The sequence below is a fragment of the Prionailurus bengalensis genome, chromosome C1, assembly GCF_016509475.1.
Source record: "Prionailurus bengalensis isolate Pbe53 chromosome C1, Fcat_Pben_1.1_paternal_pri, whole genome shotgun sequence".
Taxonomy (NCBI): domain Eukaryota; kingdom Metazoa; phylum Chordata; class Mammalia; order Carnivora; family Felidae; genus Prionailurus; species Prionailurus bengalensis.
Genome location: NC_057345.1, coordinates 145,711,889 through 145,733,805, shown reverse-complemented (window position 1 = coordinate 145,733,805; position 21,917 = coordinate 145,711,889). Strand labels below are relative to the sequence as shown.

The following is a 21,917-nucleotide window of genomic DNA, read 5'->3' as shown; positions in this document are numbered from 1 at the left end:
CAGGAGGGTCATGAAGATTCCTTACAAGAAATGCACGTCTGAAACAGTCTGCATTATTTTGTGCAAGTTCCATATTACTGAAGCATCTCACAAATGAAGAGCAAAAATAAAAGTAACCCTCAAGGAATGAGTTGTGATGGATTGAATCATTGTCTTTTAAGAGGTAAGAGGCTTATGATAAACAACCCAAGTCAAGGAATATGAGTAATTCACTGTTGGAAAGTGGAAAAAATGATGAACACACTGTAAAAATTAAACCCAATCATGTTTTGAAAGTTTAATATAGTTTTTATAAAACTGAACTTGCAGCATTGAATACATGAATTTGTATTTTTGTAACCTAAATGACCTTGCACATTTAAATAATTATTAATTGCATGCCAGAAAATGCAATTAGTTGGATTCTAACTTGAAGATGATGTACAATGTAATTGAAGCACAAATTCTGAAGTAGAGCCCACAGATGTGCTGTGCAGTCAAGCTGAACTCTCTGCATACTATGGAATTGTAGTAATTTTTCATAAATCGTATAGAGGATAGGCCACCTTCCCCATAATCTCACTCTTCCTCCAACAGAAATAATCCATTTTTGCCCCATCCTGTCTAGACAAATGGGCTTTTTAGTACTGAGACAACTAAATACATTTCTTAGTATTTAAAGCCATATGCGGATGAATTTAAAAGCACATAAGAATTTTTCAAAAATAACTAATGATAAAATATCCTTATTTTTAATTTGTATATATTTACAAAACTGTATTCACATATTGCTGAGAAGGATGAATATTTCAAATGAGGATAAGCATTATCAAAATAATCATATTTCTTTTATTCACATCATTTTGATAAATAGAATGAAATATTTTACCATGACAGGAGCTATACCATGAAAATCCCACAAAAGGGACTAATTTCCAGTTGTTAAGTAGAGTTATTCAGTTCAATGAATACATTACATTTTGTTTTCCAATAGTCACTACATTGGTGGGCTGACAATTATCCTGGCTTCAGTTGACTTTTATTCTCTTTGATTTGAGCTCTTATAACTTCCTGAAATGGAAATACCAGAGATTTATTTTTTATTCAGTCAATAAAATGCAGAACTTTTCACTGCTGAGAAAACATGTCATATACAGATTGAACAAATGTTACATGAAATCGCTTGGATAAGAAGTCCTCCAGGATGAAATAGATGAAACGGAGATGATCTTTTTTGGAATGATCAGCATAAAAAAAAATCAGCAAAAGGAGAAGAAAAAGCAATTTTTTATTTTTATCCAAATATATCAGACTTCGTAATTTAGTTAGTTTCAACAAAAATGGAGAGTCACCATATAATGTATCATCCAAATCAGGACACTCGAAGAGTGAAAGGGAGTGCTATTATTAATTACACAGATACAACAGGTAGAAACTGGAACTCTCCCTGGTAAACTGGGACCTCGGATGAACTTAGCAATACGGGCTAAACTGCAATTACATGCAGAAATCATACCTTTCCCATACATATGTGGAAAAGATAAAGAAATAGCATCACTAAGAAAAATTAATTCTGGCAACCGTGGTTTTTTTCTCATCAATTGGATTTCTGTTGAAATATATCACTCCCTCCCTAAGCCGCTCACCTCTTCTAAGATAATCAATTCTTATTACACCCATTTTCCATCTTGTTATTCTGTTTTCCTTACCTTAAACTGTTATTTTGAGTATCTGAAATCATCTTATCTGTGCTCCCTCTGTCTCCGCAGCCGCCCTCCCCACACTCTCCTACTAATAGTCAGTGTTCAAATGGGCAGCAACCTCCCCTTAGAGCCAAATGTCCAGGAGTTAAAATGGCCTAGGACATAAAAGACATGCAAAAATTTTCTTGAATGAATGTGTGAAATACATTCAGAGAGTTCATTTTTTGGTCCATGTTTTCCTTGGTACCAAAGACAAATTAGAATGACTCTCCAAATTAAATTATGGCTCTATTTAGTTTTAAGTGTTTGGACTAAATGATCTATGGAGTTTCTTCCACTGATAATGAATATCTCATGCCCCCTAGACCCCCTTCTCTCTCTGCTAGTTCATTTCCTATACCTAGAGAATGGGATCAAGGGGTAGAACAACTAGCTCTATGCACAGTGGATGAATGCTCAAAGTTGATCATTTTGCCAGTAATAGTTCCCTGGGATTTGTTTGCACCTACAGAATTTGGTTGATACAGAGGTAGCCAGAAGGTATTATTGTAGTTAATGATAAAATTGTTGATGTAATAATTTTCCAGTGAGAAAATCATCACAGGATTGCTAAAAAAAACGGGAAATAATGGGAGCCCAAACCAGGCATTAAGGATTTAGATATTAATAAGGAGAAATAGCTAAATTCTGGACAGACTTACACTGCAATGCCCCCACCCCCAACCAAAAAAAAAAAAAAAAAAAAAACAACTATAGGAAAATCTATGACATTTTGATAAGGAGCACTTATAAATTTTCATAAAAATCTCTGCATTCCAAATCTTTATTTTGTAGGTGTTCTTCTGAGCAATAGTTTTTATTTCCACTAATGAGTAATAAATATCAGACCTTGGGGTTAGAAAAATAGTACTGTTAAAATTACTTTGGTAGGCCAGGCATCCAAGACACCAATAAAATCATTGTTTACCAAACAAACAAATAAACAAAAAAGCCCACATGGGTAAAATATCTTCAATTCATCTAATTAAAAATTCTCTCAGGTATATACATAACATTCTCCCTGAACCCAGTGACAGGCATGGGGTGGGATAGGTTCCCCAGGTGAGGAAAAAAGGTCTGTCCTGATACAATAAATGCCACAAACAAGATAACAGCATTAAAAAAGAGACTCATTTAGACATACATATTTTAAGCATAGATATTTATCATCTGTTTCATTGTATTGTCATATCTCTTCAAGAATAAATTATTGGTTTTTAAAATGACAGAACTTCCAGAAAAGGAGTGAAAATGTTACCAATTGCTTCAGTTTGAAACAGGGACCATTAATTATGTAATTTCAAGCAGATTCTGATATATTCAGTATAAGTTGGCTACTGATGATTACAATGATTCAGCATTTGTTCAGAGCTCATATTTGTATTAGATCATATACAAAACAGATTTCCAGACTTGAAGTAGTCCAGAAAAGGGCCAATTCTCAAATTAACCAATTTTCCCCTAGTACTAGCAACTTTTAAAAATCCTAAGAAATTTTTAGCATATTGATGGTATGCTCTAAAATTTATGTTAAATATAATGGTTATATTTATGCAGGGCCATAAGTAGCATAGACTTGTGTGACTCCCTCATATAAAGTACAATTGATAACCTCCCAGGACCTTAAACAGCAGAAAACATTAAATCAGATTTTAAAATGACAAATAATTTAAGGCTAAAATATTTGGTATTAATAATTAATGCCAGAAGCCTTCCTAGCCTAATAAAGTAAACATGCACAAGAACTACAACTTTGAACAAAACATCACAATTTTATCAGATATATATGTACGTATGTATGTGTGTGTGTGTCTGTGTGTGTGTGTATATATATAGACATATATGCACACACACACACGTGTATATATATATATATATATATATATATATATATATACACACACATATATATAGTTTTATCGCCCTGAAAGCTATCCACTCATGTTTGGTTTAATACATATGTTAGAAATGTCGTGAAGAGTACCACCTCTTTAAATATATATATTTTTCCAGAATATACAATATAAATATACCATATATAAATCATGCCATAAAACTAAATGCAAAATTTGCACATTATTGCATGCTTGATGTGATAATACATGCCCGTTAATAAGAACTTTCTTACGGTGTCCTCCCTTTACACAACTTTTGCTTTCTGCACAGTGGCAATACTTGGGAAGAAAGGGTTCTCAAATATGCATATATGACTGGGGAAAAATGTACCTTTCAGATTCCTTCGAGGATTACCTCATCAGCCAAATATTGGACTATTACTAAATCAAACAATAAATAATGCCTACGGGGGTGTTTTGTTATGTGAATCGATCAGAGTTCATTTTTCTTAATTTGGCTGGGAGATTCCCTTCCATCCTGGCTGCTCCTCCCGCCATTTTTTGAAGCTTTGGTGGCAAATCAGCCACTGACTGGCTCATGGGATCAGACAACATCTTGGTGGTTTTAGATACCAGTTTTTCTTCTGAGTTGCCAGGAACTGAACTTATTCGTTGAAGTTTCATGGGCAAATCTCCCAAGCTGTAGGCTTTTTCTGAAGTTGTAGAACTCATTCTCAAGAGTTTTTTGGGAAAGTCTTCTCTTCCAGTAATTTTCTGCAGCTTAGACGGAAGCTTTGTAGTCATGTCGTCGAGTCCATCTAAGCATTCCACAGAATTGTGTCTTTCTTTGCTGTTAGTAATGGCTGGTGCTATCAAAGGGGACGACATAAGCAGCATTTCCTCCTGTTCTTTCACGCTATAAGGTGGCGTGGGGACTTCAAATGTTGCGTGAAACTGGGAGTAATCAACTTTAAAGAACCCTTCTTCTAAGGAAATCACGGGAAAAAAACGATGGCCCCAAAGAACTTCATCTTCAGTGTAAGATGTTCGAGCTTGACAAGTCATCCCTATGGGGCACAAAGAAAACCTGTGATAAGTTCTGCACAGTGCGCAGACATGCAACGCCAGTTTGACCGAAGGGATTCATTTTGCTTTCCTATTTACGTTTGAACTCTTATCTAAATAAACCGACTAATGGAACACGTGAGAAGTTTCAATACGTTAATAGCTTTGATACATACACTTTCTTCCAGTGAAAACCACAGAGCACTTTTACTTTACATGTTTGAGGGGCAACATATCAAGGCACAATTCATTGCTTTTTATCCATGAACCAAAAGTAATAATGGCATCAATATGTGAACATACATATTGATAAAAGGGGAGAAACCACAAAATCATTTCTATCGCTCAAGAAGCCATGTGATATATGAAACAAACGCAACTTTGCATCCAAACTTTACCACTGTGTAAACTTCTTAAGATACTTCATTGAGTATCACTTCCCTCTTCTGTAAAGGACGAAATCCCTGCATCACAGTACTGTTGTGAGCACGGTAAATAAAGTAACATGTACAAAAATGTAAAAGGTGTCATATAATGTCTTAATAAATGAGAGCAAAGAGAACTATCCCAAGTATTTGCCAAGTTAATAAAAGTTGAAAATATTTTTATCTTGGGTAATAAAAAGTCATCATGGTGGTCCTATTCTTCTGGATCTTTCAGGCCAGCATAAACTTTTGCTCAAGTCTTAGAAATCTACATGCTAACATCAGTAATCTGTGTCAATGTGATGTTTCAAATTTTATTCCTGCTATAGGAATCTCTAAAACCAGATGCAGGATATCAGGTATAAAATGTTGCTATTTACATATTATGTTAACTTGGATATCATTTATATCATGCCACTCTTATTTACTCAACTGTGTTGTCTTCGTAAATCAGATATTTAGAGCGGGTCACTATTAAATCAGTCAACCTCAGATATTCATTAGAAGTGTGAAGGGGCGCCTGGGTGGCGCAGTCGGTTAAGCGTCCGACTTCAGCCAGGTCACGATCTCGCACTCCGTGAGTTCGAGCCCCGCGTCAGGCTCTGGGCTGATGGCTCGGAGCCTGGAGCCTGTTTCCGATTCTGTGTCTCCCTCTCTCTGACCCTCCCCCGTTCATGCTCTGTCTCTCTCTGTCCCAAAAATAAATAAACGTTGAAAAAAAAATTAAAAAAAAAAAAGAAGTGTGAAGACTGAGAAGTACATGAATACATTTAAAACATGTTATCAAACTTCAATCTTATTTCAGTCAGAAGACAGAACTTTTTGTAACTTGCAAAATTCACAACCTTCTTTCACCTTTACTATCAGACTTCTATTTGAGGCTAGTAAAGTGTAAAATTTTAAAAATGCATTTCTGTAATAATTAAGAATAATTTAAACAAATAATTACAGCCTTTCTGCTTACATTTCTCCTCTCTCTCTGTCACTTTATAAATAATTTCTATTGGGGTTAAGCCTGGAGTAATTTGGATAAAGGGATATTCTGTCTTTTCCCTTGATTAGCGATCATACATACAATACTGAGAAAAAGGATAAGTACATAATTGAAAAGCCATATTGAAGATAATTTCTTCCTGGAATCTTTACAAAATCTTGCCTTATAACTATTGTCAGCTATGTATCACCAAAGAAGCAGCTGTTACACTTATATACCATCCTTTTCCAGATCCTTCTTAAAGAAACAAATGCAGAAAATAAATACCTATCATATCTCAGGCACTGTGTTAGGTGCACTCTGTTTATTATTTCTAATCTTTAAGATCATCCTAATAAGAAATATTCTTGGGGCACTGGGGTGGCTCAGTTGGTTAAGCATCTGACTTCGGCTCAGGTCATGATCTCATGGTTCATGAGTTCAAGCCCCGCATCAGGCTCACTGCTGTCAGCACAAAGCCCGCTCTAGATCCTCTAGATCTAGATCCTGCTCTAGATCCCCGCCCCCAACCTCTGCTCCTCTCCTGCTCAGGCCATGCTCTCTCTCTGTCCCCAAAATAAACATTTTTTAAAAAAGAAGATATTCTTATGTCCATTTTAAAGATAAGAAATACAGCACTCAGAGAAATAGATCTTGACCTTCCTTGGGCACAGATCTAGGAAGCTATAGAGAAAGCACAGTATTATTCTAATTTCTGGGGGGGGGGGGGGTGATATTGTTCTTTTTACTCTGCCATCGTGTCACTAATATTTTAGTTAGGAAACCGATTCTAAACAATCTATCAAATTAACTGTCATGGTGAAAATCATACTGGCCAAATACCAGTCTTCATAATCAACATTTTATCAGGAATAGCCCTCAGAAACATTTATACATGGAGATAACAAAATTAGTTTAAAGAGTAATTTGTAAGTACTATAGACATACACACAGTAGCATTCTGTATCTTCAATTTCTAGCCTGTATTTCATGAGAAAAACTTACAGATGATCATTCAGAAAAGATTAAAAAATGTATTTCCTGATATATTTACTTGACTTTATTTTGAGTAGTTTAAAGATCATGAAAAAATATAATACACAACAACTATCCATGTTCCTATCCATTAAGATATGAAAAATAAAATAAATAAGTACCCTGTATTTGTTTTAAAAAAGTACCTTTAAGTTTCTCTCCCAAAGCAGTCACTCTCATAATTTATGTATTTTTCCAGCCCAGGATGTTAATATAAATTTAAGAAAAAAAATCAGAGGGCTCTTGGTGGCTCAGTCAGTTGAGCATCTGACTCTTGATTTTGGCTCAGATCATGATCCCAGGGTCATGGGATTGAGCCCCATGTCAGGATCCATGCTGAGTGTGGAGCTTAAGATTCTCTCTCACCCTCTGCCCCTTTTCCCTGCTCATGTGCTCTCTCTCTCAAAAGAAAATAAAAGAAAAAAATCATAAATATATATTTACTGTTAAGTGACAGTACTTCCTTCACAACCCCATTTTAACTTTTAAAAATTATGCCACTGAAAATTGATGGTGGGTAGAATTATCTGAAGTAAGGGCATATAGTAAATATAACTCAGTGTAACATAGGTTTGTAGGTTTGTCCTCTGGTCGTTACAAATGGATGTCTATATTAAGAGTTGAAGTAAATTCAGACATAAACTTTGTTCAGTTACTTGTAACAACAAAAGAGTAAACACTGAAACAAAATCCAGTTACTATCACCATCTTAGTTCATTCCATTTTAGTGACATTTTTTACATTGGGAAAGGAAAGGAAATGAAACAAAAAATCAACATTCTGTCCCATTATTTATCTTTATAATATACCACATTGCTGATCTGCAATGCTTACTTATCCTGAGCTGTTTCCTGGGTAGTTATCAGCAGTCAATGAAAAAAAGTAAAATAAATAAATAAATAAATGGTGGGGAAGCATGGAAGAAATAAAATCTTATGGAATTTTCACTTTGGGGAAACAGGATATTGAATACTAATAAGGTGCTGAAGGTACAGTGACATCTACAATGTAAACAGGTATTTCAAGCATCTGTTCACATAAAGATACCTATAAGCATTGTTACTCAAATGCCAGTGGAGGATTTTGACAGAAAAGTAGGGTGGGGAGATTTATTTCTACTATGTGAAATTAAACTAATTTCTTTTCAGACTGAACTCATTGTTGTTGGATATGAATTATGAATTTGGCTGTCAATTCAATGTTACTTGGATATCATTTACCTCATGCCACTAAGTAGCATGTGAAAAATACCTGAAACTCTCTGAGATTCAGTTCTCCCTTCTACAAAGCAGAGAAGAAGCATCATCTCATAAAGCTATTGAGAGCTTTGGACAAGTGCACAGAACAGCGCTTGCTATTTAAGGCAAAGCTTAATAATGACTGCTGGGTTTACTGCTCTGTAGTAATAATCATTTTCATTTCCTGTTCTTCCTGAAAATTAGTGTTAATGCATTAACGTAAGTGGGGAGTTTTGACATATCACTAGTTTGCCCCACATCAGCAGTATGGGAAATTAAATTTACAAATAGCTAGATATCAGATAGCAATTCTCTTTTTGGAAAAATGATCCATTAAACATTCAAAATGTTCTAAAATCTAGAAAAAGATACACTGCTCATATTTCCAAATATTAGAGTTTCTTAGTTTCCATCCGTGTATCTCCAATAGCTTAGGAGACTGAGTGTAGAAGCTTGGGGTGGATTATTAAAAAGGGCTGCAGCAAGGTGACTAAAACCATGACAATACTTTGGTGATTATGCCAAGGACATTTGCATTTGACTCATGTTTGTTCCTCTCCTCCTTCTTTTACAGTTTCATTAGATGTAGGTACACAGATGCATACATTTCCAATTCAACAGCATTACAGTTTTTTAATTTTTTTTTTAGTTTTTTTATTTAAATTCTAGTTAGTGAACATAGAGTGTTATATTGGATTCAGTAGAATTTTGTGATTCATCACTTACATACAACACCCAGTGCTCAACGCAGATGCCCTCCTTAATGTCTATCACCCATTTAACCTATCCCCACCCATGTCCCCTCCAGTAACTCTCGGTTTTTTCTCTACAGTGAAGAGTCTGTTTTTGGATTTGCCTGTCTCTTTTTCTCATGTTTATTGGTTTCGTTTCTTAAATTTCAGATATGAGTGAAATCATATGGTGTCTTTCTCCGACTGACTTATTTCACTTAGCACAATATACTCGGGTTCCATCCACACATCATTGCAAATGGAACGATTTCATTCTTTTTGATGGCTGAGTAATATCCCATTGTATATATATAGCACATCTTCTTTATCCATTCCTCAATTGATGAACATTTGGGCTCTTTCCATAATTTGGCTATTGTTGATAGTGCTGCTATAAACATCAAGGTGCATGTATCTCTTTCAATCAGTATTTTTGTATCTAACATCAGTTTTTTAATCTGGTTTAAACTTACAATATTAATATCCAGTCAACATATGAATAATGATATTAAAGTATTAGAAGGTGGAAAACAGAAAAATGTCTACGATGGTCAATCTGCAGTTTAGACAATGTTCTAAGGTAACACGCAACTGACAGACTTCTTTTTACACGTTAACCCAAAATGGTGTTGAAAAGCCAAACACAGATTTCAGCTGAAAAGATTTAAAGTAAAGATAATATGTTTCCTAAGAACATGTGTGTATCATAGTATTCTTCCTTGTAGAATACTTTATCTTATGTTTCTTACTCTAAGTCATTTTTTAAGTCATTTAAAAATAACCCATGCTTAGATTCATAATTGGAAATGCTGTTTGAATCAAAATAAATGCAGGTGAATGGGATTATTCACAGGGTACTATATGATTGCAACTCTTAACTGGCTTTGCGACAGTTTGCGTATTTTAACCAGATTCCAAGCTTGAACAAATGTGATGAAAATCAACACGAGCTCATCTCTGTGGAAACTGGTAAAGCAACAGATGCTGCTACTGGAAATAGCTGGGACTTTTGATCCTTAGATGAAAAACATTTTGTGAAAAGGGGATTTATTTCCTGCACTAATTCTTAGATGGAAAAGCTATAGATTGCTTTTTAATTTATTCCAGCACTGGGTTGATCTAAAATGATTGAGGCAATGCAGTCTAATCTTTTTACTTTTGACTTGTCCCCTTCCTGATTCTACCTTTAAGTTCCTCTTTAAGTGAATTGAACACTTATTCAAATAACAAGTCTGAGAGCTTTTTAAAGTGAAAATGGGCAAGGGAGTTGCTATTTGATAAGTCCTTAATTAAACTTTCAGAATACCTCTAACTCAGCGATTCTTTGTTGTTTCTGCTGGTTAGAAATGGTCCCCTATATAAGGTGTGTGTGAGATGGTTAAACACAATATAACCAGGCCAAGGGGAATGTCTGGATGTTGTGACACAGAAAATATCAAATAATCAATAACTTGTGCACAGCAGAGGCTTTATCTAAACCTTAATATGGGATCTGCTGATAGACAGAGAGAGAGAATTCTCTTATAATAGTGGCTATCTTTTATGTGTGTACTATACAAAAGGGAAAATTGGAGAAAAATCTCCTTTAATTAAGCTATGTAATAATAATAGGTAATAATAGTAAGATTGCTATAAGAACTTATGTGTGCCAACCATCTCTCTAAGCACATTGTACATGCTATCTTGACTCTTCTCAGCTCTGATGATGTACTTGAATCCCTGATCCATTACTAATTAATGTGCGAACTTGAAAACAACCATTAAATCTCTTTACTCCTCAGTCTCGTCATCTGTAAATTAAGGCCCACTCTCTTGATTTTACATAGAATAAACTGAGAGGATTAAATGAAATTATGTAATGTATATATAAGTTGCATTTACAATAAATATTGCTCATTTTCTTCTAGAAGAGTCCCTAAATACAGGACATCTGACTACTCTACAAGTTTCATTTATATACATACATCCACAACTGAAAATTTTAGCCAAATGATACATTGTTTTTATTCATTAAATTTGTCATTTTTGGTTTTTCTTCCCCCAAATTGGCAGTGGTTTTTACAACTTAGCATGTATAGCATGTGCTGTATCACAAGTAATTTCCTAGACTGCCCTATATTATTGCTCTGAATATTACTGAATAGTCTGTAGCTGTTGCTTCCCTTAAGTACTCCCCAAATTTCACCCATCCTCCAAGATACAATAACTATAAGACATACTTGTCATTCTCTGCCTGTTCTCTGTTGTGTTGTACTGAGCTGAACCCAAGTTTACACTCTAAACTTTCTGAGGCAGTATATGATGTTAGGGTTTTGTTATTTGTTTTTTTCTTTTATCTTGTTTATAAAACAAAGACACTCTGTCCACCACTGTTCAATAACACTAAGGTTATGGCATCAAGCTCCTCTGGGATATAGGTTGCAAAGCTATTAAGAATATATAAATTGCTTCCAGAAACTGCAGTTTTCAAATAGATGGAATCCCTTTAAAGCTCAACATATTCTGCTCAGACACTTTAGAGAAGAGTAGAAGTTTCTGGCATGCATTCAACCCAATATTATCCTGTATTATTTACAAGCACTTGGCCTTACAATGTGTTCTCAGACATCACTTTGCTATTATCGCTTGAGCTAGGTCAAAAAACCCTAAGAAGATTAAAAGACAAAAACAAGAAGAAAAACCCAAGTACATTTATTAGAAAATAAAGTGTCAATAAGAAATTTAGTAGTTTCGAATTCAATAGTTTAGGTTTCTTACTTTCCAGAAGAACAAAAGGAAGGAAGATAGATTTTTAACCAACAACAAAGATGGGTAGATTTGCAAACAGGAATGCAAGTGCAGGTGTAAAGGGTCAATGACACATAGAAACTATGACAGATAATTCATGGTCATACTGTTAAAAACATATTTAAGAGGATTGGGGTAATATTAAGAGCCAAAGAACACGGGCTTTGAACTTGAGGTTGCTGTGTTTTAACCACACAGTATTAGTAAGATCTTAGGCATATTATTGAAATTATCTAAACTTTAATTGCTATAAAATATGGATAGTTATAAGGGATAAAGATATATAATTTATTAGGTTATTATAATTGAATACGATATAATCAATTTAATGGGTCTCCCACATTACCTGGTAATAATCATTAGCTATTATCAATCATCATTATTATTGGAGTTTTAATTAGTTAAAACGTCACTTTACATATATTTCAATTCTTTAGTGATCACCCATTTCTCAGAATCAACTCAAAGCAAATGAAATAATTTTTGCCTTGTTAGTTTCTATTAATTTGTTGTAGACCATGTTGTCTATACTTATCTGCAATAAGAAGAAAGGCCTATTAGTACACACAATGTAAATGGAGTCAAGTCTGTGTCTGTCAATGTGGTCTACTCTGCACAAATATGCCTAACTTTATAGTAGTAAATACTTCCCTTGTAGAAATACAAGTAACTTCTCTGCTGTGTTGACAAGGGACTACCTTCTGCTTTCCACTATCACTTCACACAGAAGCATTACAGAATTTGACCAGTACGCTTTCAACTGATTATCATTCCCTTAACCTAACAGAGGAAATGTTCCATTCTTACAGCATCTCTTTCTCTTTATGGTACCTATTAAAACATGTTTCTTTGCACTGACAATTATAGGATCAGAACCAAACCTATCCATTCTATAGTTTTCTCTTGTTAAAATACGATTTTAGCTTCTAAAACACCTTCAAGACCTAAATAAAATGGAACCAAATTATTGTTGGAAAATACTCCATAAGACTGACATCATAAAAGATGTTTTTCAAAGGGAAAATGTAATATTTTCTTGCTTAAAGAGAATATTTTTCAGATAATGCTGGAATTTAATTATTTTGAAGAACATTATCTCTAATCATAGGCAAGAAAGCTTTTTAAAATATTGTCTGAAGCAACAAACAGATCAGCTTTTTAAAAATGTTGCACATGACTTACAACAATTAAATGTTTAGATTATTTCCTGTTTTTAAAAGATATTCCTAGAATTTTGCTTTAAAATGGCATTCATAACCACTTTATATGGTGTTATGGGCTGAATGTTTGTGTCATCTTAAAATATAGGCTGAAATTCTCACCTTTAACGTGATAGTATTAGGAGGCAAGGCCTAGTAGCTTTTAAATTATGTGATATGTAGGGGCACCTGGGTGGCGCAGTCGGTTAAGCATCCGACTTCAGCCAGGTCACGATCTCGCGGTCCGTGAGTTCGAGCCCCGCGTCAGGCTCTGGGCTGATGGCTCAGAGCCTGGATCCTGTTTCCGATTCTGTGTCTCCCTCTCTCTCTGCCCCTCCCCCGTTCATGCTCTGTCTCTCTCTGTCCCAAAAATAAATAAACGTTGATAAATTATGTGATATGTAAACAAAATAAATAAATACAATTTAAAGAAAAATAAAGAATAAACCCCAAACTTACCAGCATGTCTTCCTAGTTCCTTCAAAAGCTAGCCCTCAATGTCCATTTTAGTTTTAACTCTTTAAAAACTCTCAACAATAACTACAACACATAGTAGACAATATATGCTGGATCCCAAGTGTTTTCTGAGTATTATAATTCTCTTCACCATACTATTCTTTTTCTCATATGACAGATAACAATACTGAGGTATCGGGAGGGGAAGTAGCTTGTCCAATGTCACATGACACGATATGGTTGTAGTGGAGACACAATGTCAAGCCTTCCAATTCCACAGTCAGCCTTTTTAACCTCTATGCTATTCTGCTCCAATTTTTTGGATGGATGACTTTCTCATTAATAATTACTGTTTTCCATGCATATTACTTGGTCCATGGCTGTTTCAACTGCTTCAAACATCCTCTTTCATCTCTCTACCTCTTCACATAATTCCTCATATTCAAGGCTTGAATTAAATGCCACTCAATGTATGAAATCTTTCCTAATTTTTCTCTTTTAATGTATTGTCTTTGAAATATACACACAAGCGCACGTGCACAGGCACATACACCCACGTTTCTCAACCACCAGGTACTATAAATATCTCAATGACATACATAATCAACTTCAACCAGTAATAATACTTAACATTTATTAATTGATCAAACATTTCCTTTCTGCCAGGTACTCTTCAAGATGCTGAATTATAAGGTGTTATGGCAATGGAATGAAGGATAAACTCACTCAACCTCTGTGTTTAAACCTAGTCTTGAAAAATGAGTAGTAGTTTGCTACACAGTCCCTGTCTTCCATGTAAGAAAGACAAATTCTGCGGTGAGTAAAGAGCAGATGCAAAGACACAACCAGTTGCACCTGAATTTAAGACACAGTTCTTTTTTGTCCATTAATGAAGTTACAGATATGGATTAGATTAGAATCAGCTTCTTTTTTAATTAAAAAAAAATGTTTAATGTTCTTCATTTATTTTTGAGAGAGAGAGAGAGAGAGAGAGAGAGAGAGATCATGAGTGGGGGAGGGGCAGAGAGAGAGAGGGAGTCACAGAATCCAAAGCACACTCCAGGCTCTGAGCTGTCAGCACAGAACCTGACACAAAGCTCAAACCCGTGAACTTGATCATGACTTGAGCCGAAGTTGGATGCTCAACCGACTGAGCTACTCAGACACCTCGATTAGAATAAGCTTCTTAAGGGAGCTCTTATCCACTTTGGCATCTCTAGTATCCAACACTGTGCCAGATATTAGATGCTCAAGGCATTCTTTGGGAGAGGTAGTAGGAGGAGTGGAGGAACAAGAAGAATAGGAAGGTCAAAAATGTCAGTGCTGGAGAAGACAACTTTTTTTTTTGTTTTTAAAATTTTATTTATTCTGAGGGAGAGAGAGAGAGCACAAACTGGGGAGGGGCAGAGAGAGAGGATCCCAAGCAGGCTCTGTGCTGTCAGCACAGAGCCAATGTGGGGCTCCATCCCATGAATCATGAGATCATGACCTGAGCCGAGATCAAGAGTCAGACACTTAACCGGCTGAGCCACTCAGGTGCTCTAGGAAGTCAATTTTTTTATGATACAGCATTCCCACACTGGTCAGTAATCTACTAGATTGCCCGATCTACTAGAAGGGGTCGCCAGCAAAAATGCAAGGGATATAATTACACTAAGACCTTTTTACTTTGTAAGACTTTTTACTTAGTAAGGTGGGACAGGAGAGAATATAAAAATAAATTATATATAATCACCATATAAAATACAGCAAAATCTTGGATGGCGAGTAACTTTGTTCTGCGGGTGTTCCATAAGAAAGACAAGCAAACATTTCTAATTTTAACTTGATAAGTGAGCAATGTCTTACAATACGAGCAGTACCTGACACAAATGTCACATCACAACTGAGCCAATGGTTCCAAAATTTGCTTTGATATACAAGTGCTTTGGATTACAACCATGTTTCTGGAACGAATTATGCTCACAAACCAAGGTATGAATGGGTATTGCACAAAGAAGATACACTTGCTCATAAATCAAATTCAATGATCTGGTTATCCAGTTAGGTTTTTCCTTATGCTTTTGTGAAAATATACACTAATAGATGTAGGTCTAGATACATTTTCTAGAGAGGTTATATTTTATTTGCATTTAACCATTAAGTCACATTAAATTAACTGGTATTTTGATATACTTGAGTATTTGACCTCTAGTTAAATCTAAGCTTTTGGTGAAATTTCTATCCCTCATGCAACTATAACTGATCACTGTATAAAATGCAGCCTTATCCATTTATACCTGACAATCTAAAACTTGTTTTCTCCCTGAGTCATGAGGCTTACTTTTTGTATAGGCTATTACTTCTTTTTCAATATCAAACTATAGCTATTTTTTAACATCTTCTTTGGCAGAAATTCAAATTCTTTTTGTTTGCCTGCAGGCTTAGAACAGAGCCTGGATAAACATTTGCAATTCAGCAGTTATTATGGTTCCATGCTTTGCAGTAAAAAGTCAGAGAATTTCCCTTCCAATTTTTGTTCTTAAGTTATTTATAGAACCTAAATGAAAAATAAAATATCTATAATTTTATGGAAATTATTATTGTTTTCCATTCTAGATGTGAAAATGCCACTTCACAGTAATCATTACAAATATATGATATTTTAGCTCATGTATTTTAAGAGAAAAATGAATGATCGGTTTGGGCATGAACATACAAGTCTTAATAAATAATTTAAATTTCTGACATGACAAAACAGGTGTTTAACCGTGAAAGTACTAATGTTTCCCTATCAACATCACTAATAATCAAGGAAATGCAAATTAAAAGTATAATTTTTATTATATGAGTAGTACTACCTCATACGTGTCAGAACAGCTAAAATCAAAACCACCAGAAACAACAAGTGTTGGCAAGGATGTAGACATAAAGGAACCCTAGTGCATGGTTGCAAACTGGTAGAGCCACTATAGAAAACAGTAAGGAGGTTCTTCAAAAAATTAAAAATAGAATTACCATATAATCCAGTAATTGCACTACTGGGTATTTACCCAGAGAATACGAAAAAAATAATAATAGTTTGGAAAGAAATACGCACTCCTATGTTTATTGCAGCATTATTTACAATAGCCAAAGTATGGAAGCAACACAAGTGCCCATTGATAGATGGATGAATAAAAAAGTGGCATATGTATTATCAAATGGAATATTACTCAGTCATAAAAAATAATGAAATCTTGCCATCTGCAATAGTGTGGGTGGATCTACAGGGTACAATCCTAAGTGAAATAAGCCAGTCAGATAAAGACAAATACCATATGATTTCACTCCTGTAGAATTTAAGAAACAAAACAAATGAACAAAGAAAAAAGAAGACAAACGAAACCCAGACTCTTATATACAGAGAACAAACTGGTGGTTATCAGAGGGGAGATGGACGGGGGATGGCTAAAAAAAATGAAGGGGATCAAGAGTACATCTATTGGATGAGCACAGAGCAATGTATATAATTCCTGAATCATGGTAATGTATACCTGAAACTAACATAACAGTGTACATTAATTATACTGGAATTTAAAAAAAAGTTTCCCTAGACCACATGGTTTCTCACCTTTAGACAGTATTTTAATTTGCTTTAATTAAAAAAAAGAAAACCGCTTTAAAAAAAAAGCTACAATATAAAAATCCTGAGGCAAATAGGGTAAGAGATGTAAACAGAAACTTCCTAAAGATTGACATTTTCAAAAAGGAAATGATAACTGAACTCTCTAAAGTTTATCTTAAAATATAGCTCAACTCCCAAGACAGCTTAGATTTTCTCCCAGGTGTTAAAGTGAAAAACGATCTGTCTATAAGCAATCTGTTAAGATAGAGTCAGGGTATACAGACAAAATTCTTATTTGACCTGGTGATCTTTGGGGGAGATTTTATCATATATATATATATATGTATATGTACACACACATATATATATGCATACATATACATACATACATATACATACATATACATGTATATCTCATTTATAAACAGAATTATTTACATCATATAAATAATGCTAAGAAAAAATATATGGTAATGTTTAATATTCAAAGGCCTATTGATATTACAAACACTATGGCCAAGATCTAAACAAGAAAGAAAGAGAGAAAGAAGAAAAGGCAAGTTAATCCACTTGGAATACTGAAAATCAAGCTCTCTGGCCAGATGCCCACATAGGAATCATGAGACAGAGTTAATAATTGGTAAAGAAGACACTTTCATTTGTGGCCATACATACCCACAGGTATCAGTTTTCATGGTATTCATAATCAGAAACTGCATTCCTATCATTTTTAATAACAATTTTAATAGACTTTGGATTAGTGATGTTTATTCTCAGACATACCACTTTTTCACAACAAATAAAAAGAATTAAGAAATAATCTTAATTATGCAGTTGCATTCTCTGCCTAATAAACATTTCAGAAATTAACAAGGTAATAACTTCAGTGATTGACCTGAAAAATACATGAACTGTGTTATGATTAAATACATATTATATATTATATTATATTATATTATATTATATTATATTATATTAATTATATGATTAAATATATATTTAATCATATATGTGTGTATATATATATATGATTTAATCTCAGATATGAGACAGAGAAGTACCCAACTTACTTCTGAGATTGTTTCATTTATTAATTAAAAAATTCCATAGGAAAAAAAATGGAAAAAAAAATTTGTCTGCACTTAAGGGATGAGTCAAGAAAGAAATATTTAAAACCAAATGAAAAGGAAGAAAATTGAGAAACTGATTTTTTTTATGAAAAAAAGGAAGCTGATTGGTGGGGTGGAGTGGGGAGAATGATGTTTCAGACATGTTATTATGAAGTAATGTAGATAATTCATATGGATATCAACTAATACTTAATGGACCTATATTCTAGGGTCTATGTTAAAATATCTAAGTGAATTAGTTTATTCTCAAAATCCCTGTGGAGTAGTTACCATCTTATTTTTCAGATGATTAACCTGTCCCTAAAAAATGTGGAAAAGGTATGAACAGACCCTTCATCAAAGAAGATATACAGGTGGCAACTGATCATATGAAAAGATGCTCCATATTACATGTCATTATATATTTGAAAATTTAAATAATAACGAGATACCACTAGATATCTATTAAAAATGGCCAAAATAGGGAACACCAAAAACAGCAAATGCTGGTGAGGGTGCAGAAAAACAGGACTGCTCACTCGTTGCTGCTGGGAATGCAAAATAATACAGCCACTCTGGAAGACGGTTTGGCCGTTTCTTACAAAACTAAATATATTCTTACCATACGATTCAGCAATTGGGCTCTTTGGTATTTACCCAAATGAGCTGAAAATTTATGTCCACACAAAAATCTGCACACAAATGTTTATAGCAACTTTATTCATATTCGCCAAAAGTGGAAGCAACCAAAATGTCCTTTAATTGGTGAATGAATAAACAAACTGCTATATATGTATAAATGGAATATTATTCAATGATTTTAAAAAGTGGGCTATTAAGCCATGAAAAACACAAGTAACCATAAATGCATACTACTAAGTGAAAGAAGACAATCTGAAACACTATATACTGTATGATTCCAATTACATAACATTCTGGAAAATCCAACTATGCAGACAGTAAAAAGATCAGTGATTACCAGGATTTGGGGATGAACAGGTGCCAGATTGAGGATTTTTAGGTCAGTGAAAATACTCTATATGATAACTGTAATAGTAGATACATGTCATTATGCATTTGTCAAAACTTAGAACGTACAACACAAAGTGTGAACCCCGATGTAAACCATGGACTTAGATTGATGATGTGTCGATGTCTGATCATTGATTCTAACAAACGTACCACACTGGGGCTCCATGTTAATGGTGAGTGAGGCTGGCAGCGGCTGGGCTGCAGGGCTGGGGGATGTATGGGAACTCTGTACTTGCTGCAGGATGTTACTGTGAGCCTAAAACTTTTCTAAAACATCAGGTCTACTGATAATAAGTAAATTAAAACAAAAATGCCAGTACCTAAGAGGTTAAGTAACTTGCTCATGTCCTCCTGGCTTGTAAGAAATGGAACCAGGTTCCTTCTGTTCTTGGAGTTAACTATTCTGCATCTCAAGAGCCCTCATCTACACTCATGCTACATTTCAACCATTTCGCTATGCCATAAAGGTGGACCTCTATACCATGATGCATATGGTGGGGAAAAAAAAGAAAGACTACTAATGTATCAATTTGCCACCAAATCTGTCTTTTTCTCCAACAGGTTCTAAATTTTGATTATTATAATTTATGAAGTCATAAATAAAGAAGTTTTAACAACGTTTAAAATTTACTTAAAAAAACTGCTTTTGTGGTTGAAATGAGAAGTCACACAAACATCCTGTTTTGTTGTTTGCAAATTTCCATATTCCAAACACCCTGCTCACTGCATTAGAAAGTATCTAACCTATTCATATACATATAAGCAGGCGCATCTATTTTGCTATACCTATATTTTATCTCCACAAAATGAATGGAGGCAAGAAATAGGTCTGTTTTGTATGAAGTCTAAGCTAATTTCCAAAACCCACACCTAATGTCAAAGTTTCCAGGGGTGCCTGAGTGGCTCAGCTGGTCATGGCTCAGGTCGTGATCTTATGGTTCTTGAGATGGAGCCCCAAGTTTGGCTCTGTCCTGACAGTGTGGAGCCTGCTTGGGATTCTGTCTCCCTCTCTCTCTCTGTCCCTCTGCTGCTCGAGTGTTCCCACTCTCTCTCTCTCCCTCTCTCCAAGCAAACATAAACACCTTTAATGTAAACGTTTCCAGAAAGATAAAATTACGTAATTATTCTTTCAAAATATAAAGAAGATTTCCCATTGTAATTTGAAACCATCATTACTGCTTATATGGTCTATGAGGGCTCCATTCTGTCTGATGCTGACAGCTCCAAGTTATTTTTTAGGCTGTTACCACGCTGTCTTAAATCCACTTCTTGCCTCAAGTAACGTATACGGTTTGCTTAATCTTTCTTGAGACATCAGTTCTTTTAAGTGCATATAAGATCTAATAAATTGTGGAAGAAGTAGAACTCACTCTAAAGGACTATCATGTAAGATCCAAGTCTAGCACTGTTGGAAAAATATGGTAGGATCTTAATGGAGAAATGTTACTATCGCCATAAAAGAAAGGGAAAAGTACACAGACTACATTTCAAGAGAAACACATTAAACATTCAAAAGTTCAAATGGCTAGAAGTGGGCTTAACATGATACTTACAAAGCTTACATTTCAGGGACTTTCACTAGCACAGGTCCTTTCCGTTTTCATAAATTTGATGTCAGAGTTTTGTATTCTTTTTATCTTAAAGAGAACCCCCAAATTATGGAAGCACCCACCACTAGATAGATTTGCACCTGCAAAGTGCTGTAACATGTAATCAAAGTGAGGCTCGATGACTTAGACTGCATGTATCCTTAGAAAGATTTGCCAATCTTGGTGATATTGTTTTATAATTCATCTGTCCTTAATATTTGTTAACTTTGGAAGGAAAGTACACATTCTGCATACCTTTTATAGGATTCCCTATTTCACCTCAAGTGTGTACTCACATCTCATCCATACAAATTGTTCACTGAACGCTGTTCTTAACCTGACTTCATGCTCCCCAACCCCACAGCTGTGGAAGAACCAGCATTCTATAGCATCTGGCAGACATCCTGACTATGGACTCTTCCTCGTAATTTCCATTCCTGTCTTTTGTGGTGGACTTAATAAAGGTTGGCTAGGATTACTATTACTATTATTAATATTTTAATATCTACTTTCCGAGACCAAGATCTTATTATGCAACACTATTTTTACAGCGAAAGGTTAAACTTTTCTATTTCCTTGGCATGCTGACAAACCTCTATTGGGTAAGGAGTATTTGGTGTCGTATACTGAGGGGAAATTGTACTTATCGCCTGAAAACAATGCATCAGTCCACTCGCTGAGGGGTAATTGATGTGTTTTATCAAAGGCTGTGGCACAGCCTGCTAGTGTTTGGCAGAAATCATCTGGACTGCTCTATGGAGAAAATATCTGATCAGGGCAAGACTGAAGCAGCCAGACCAGTTGGGAAGCCTTGGTAAGGGACGATGGCCAAACAAATGGCTGTGGAGAAAGATCTAAAAGATACTTCAGAGGCAAATCGAACAAGACTTGACAACTGATTGGATGTAGGAGGTTACAAAGACTGGTGACCAACAACTTCATATTGTTAGCATGATGAAAACGGACATGCCATGAAACTCTACTCAGACACATAAGAAAGAGAAGCTAAAAATAGTAAATCAAATCATACCCTTTTATTTTCTGAACTTTCTGATTAAATTTGTCTGACAGTTTTGTACCGTCATGCCTGCCAACTTATAGTCCTAGCAGCCAGTAGCATGAGAAAAATAACCATT

The 21,917-nt window shown here is 34.9% G+C and overlaps 1 protein-coding gene across 2 annotated transcripts in view; it reads right to left on the bottom strand.

The window, feature by feature from the left end:
• Positions 1-808: 808 nt before the first annotated feature.
• Positions 809-21,917, bottom strand: part of KCNJ3 (potassium inwardly rectifying channel subfamily J member 3) — a 154,603-nt gene continuing 133,494 nt past the window's right edge. The window contains exon 3 of one of the 2 annotated variants that reach the window (XM_043576752.1): positions 809-4,623. In XM_043576752.1, the coding sequence (XP_043432687.1) occupies positions 4,037-4,623 (587 nt within the window). In that variant the 3' untranslated portion in view covers positions 809-4,036. The remainder of the gene's footprint in view (positions 4,624-21,917) is intronic. The other variant, XM_043576753.1, reaches the window with a different exon arrangement.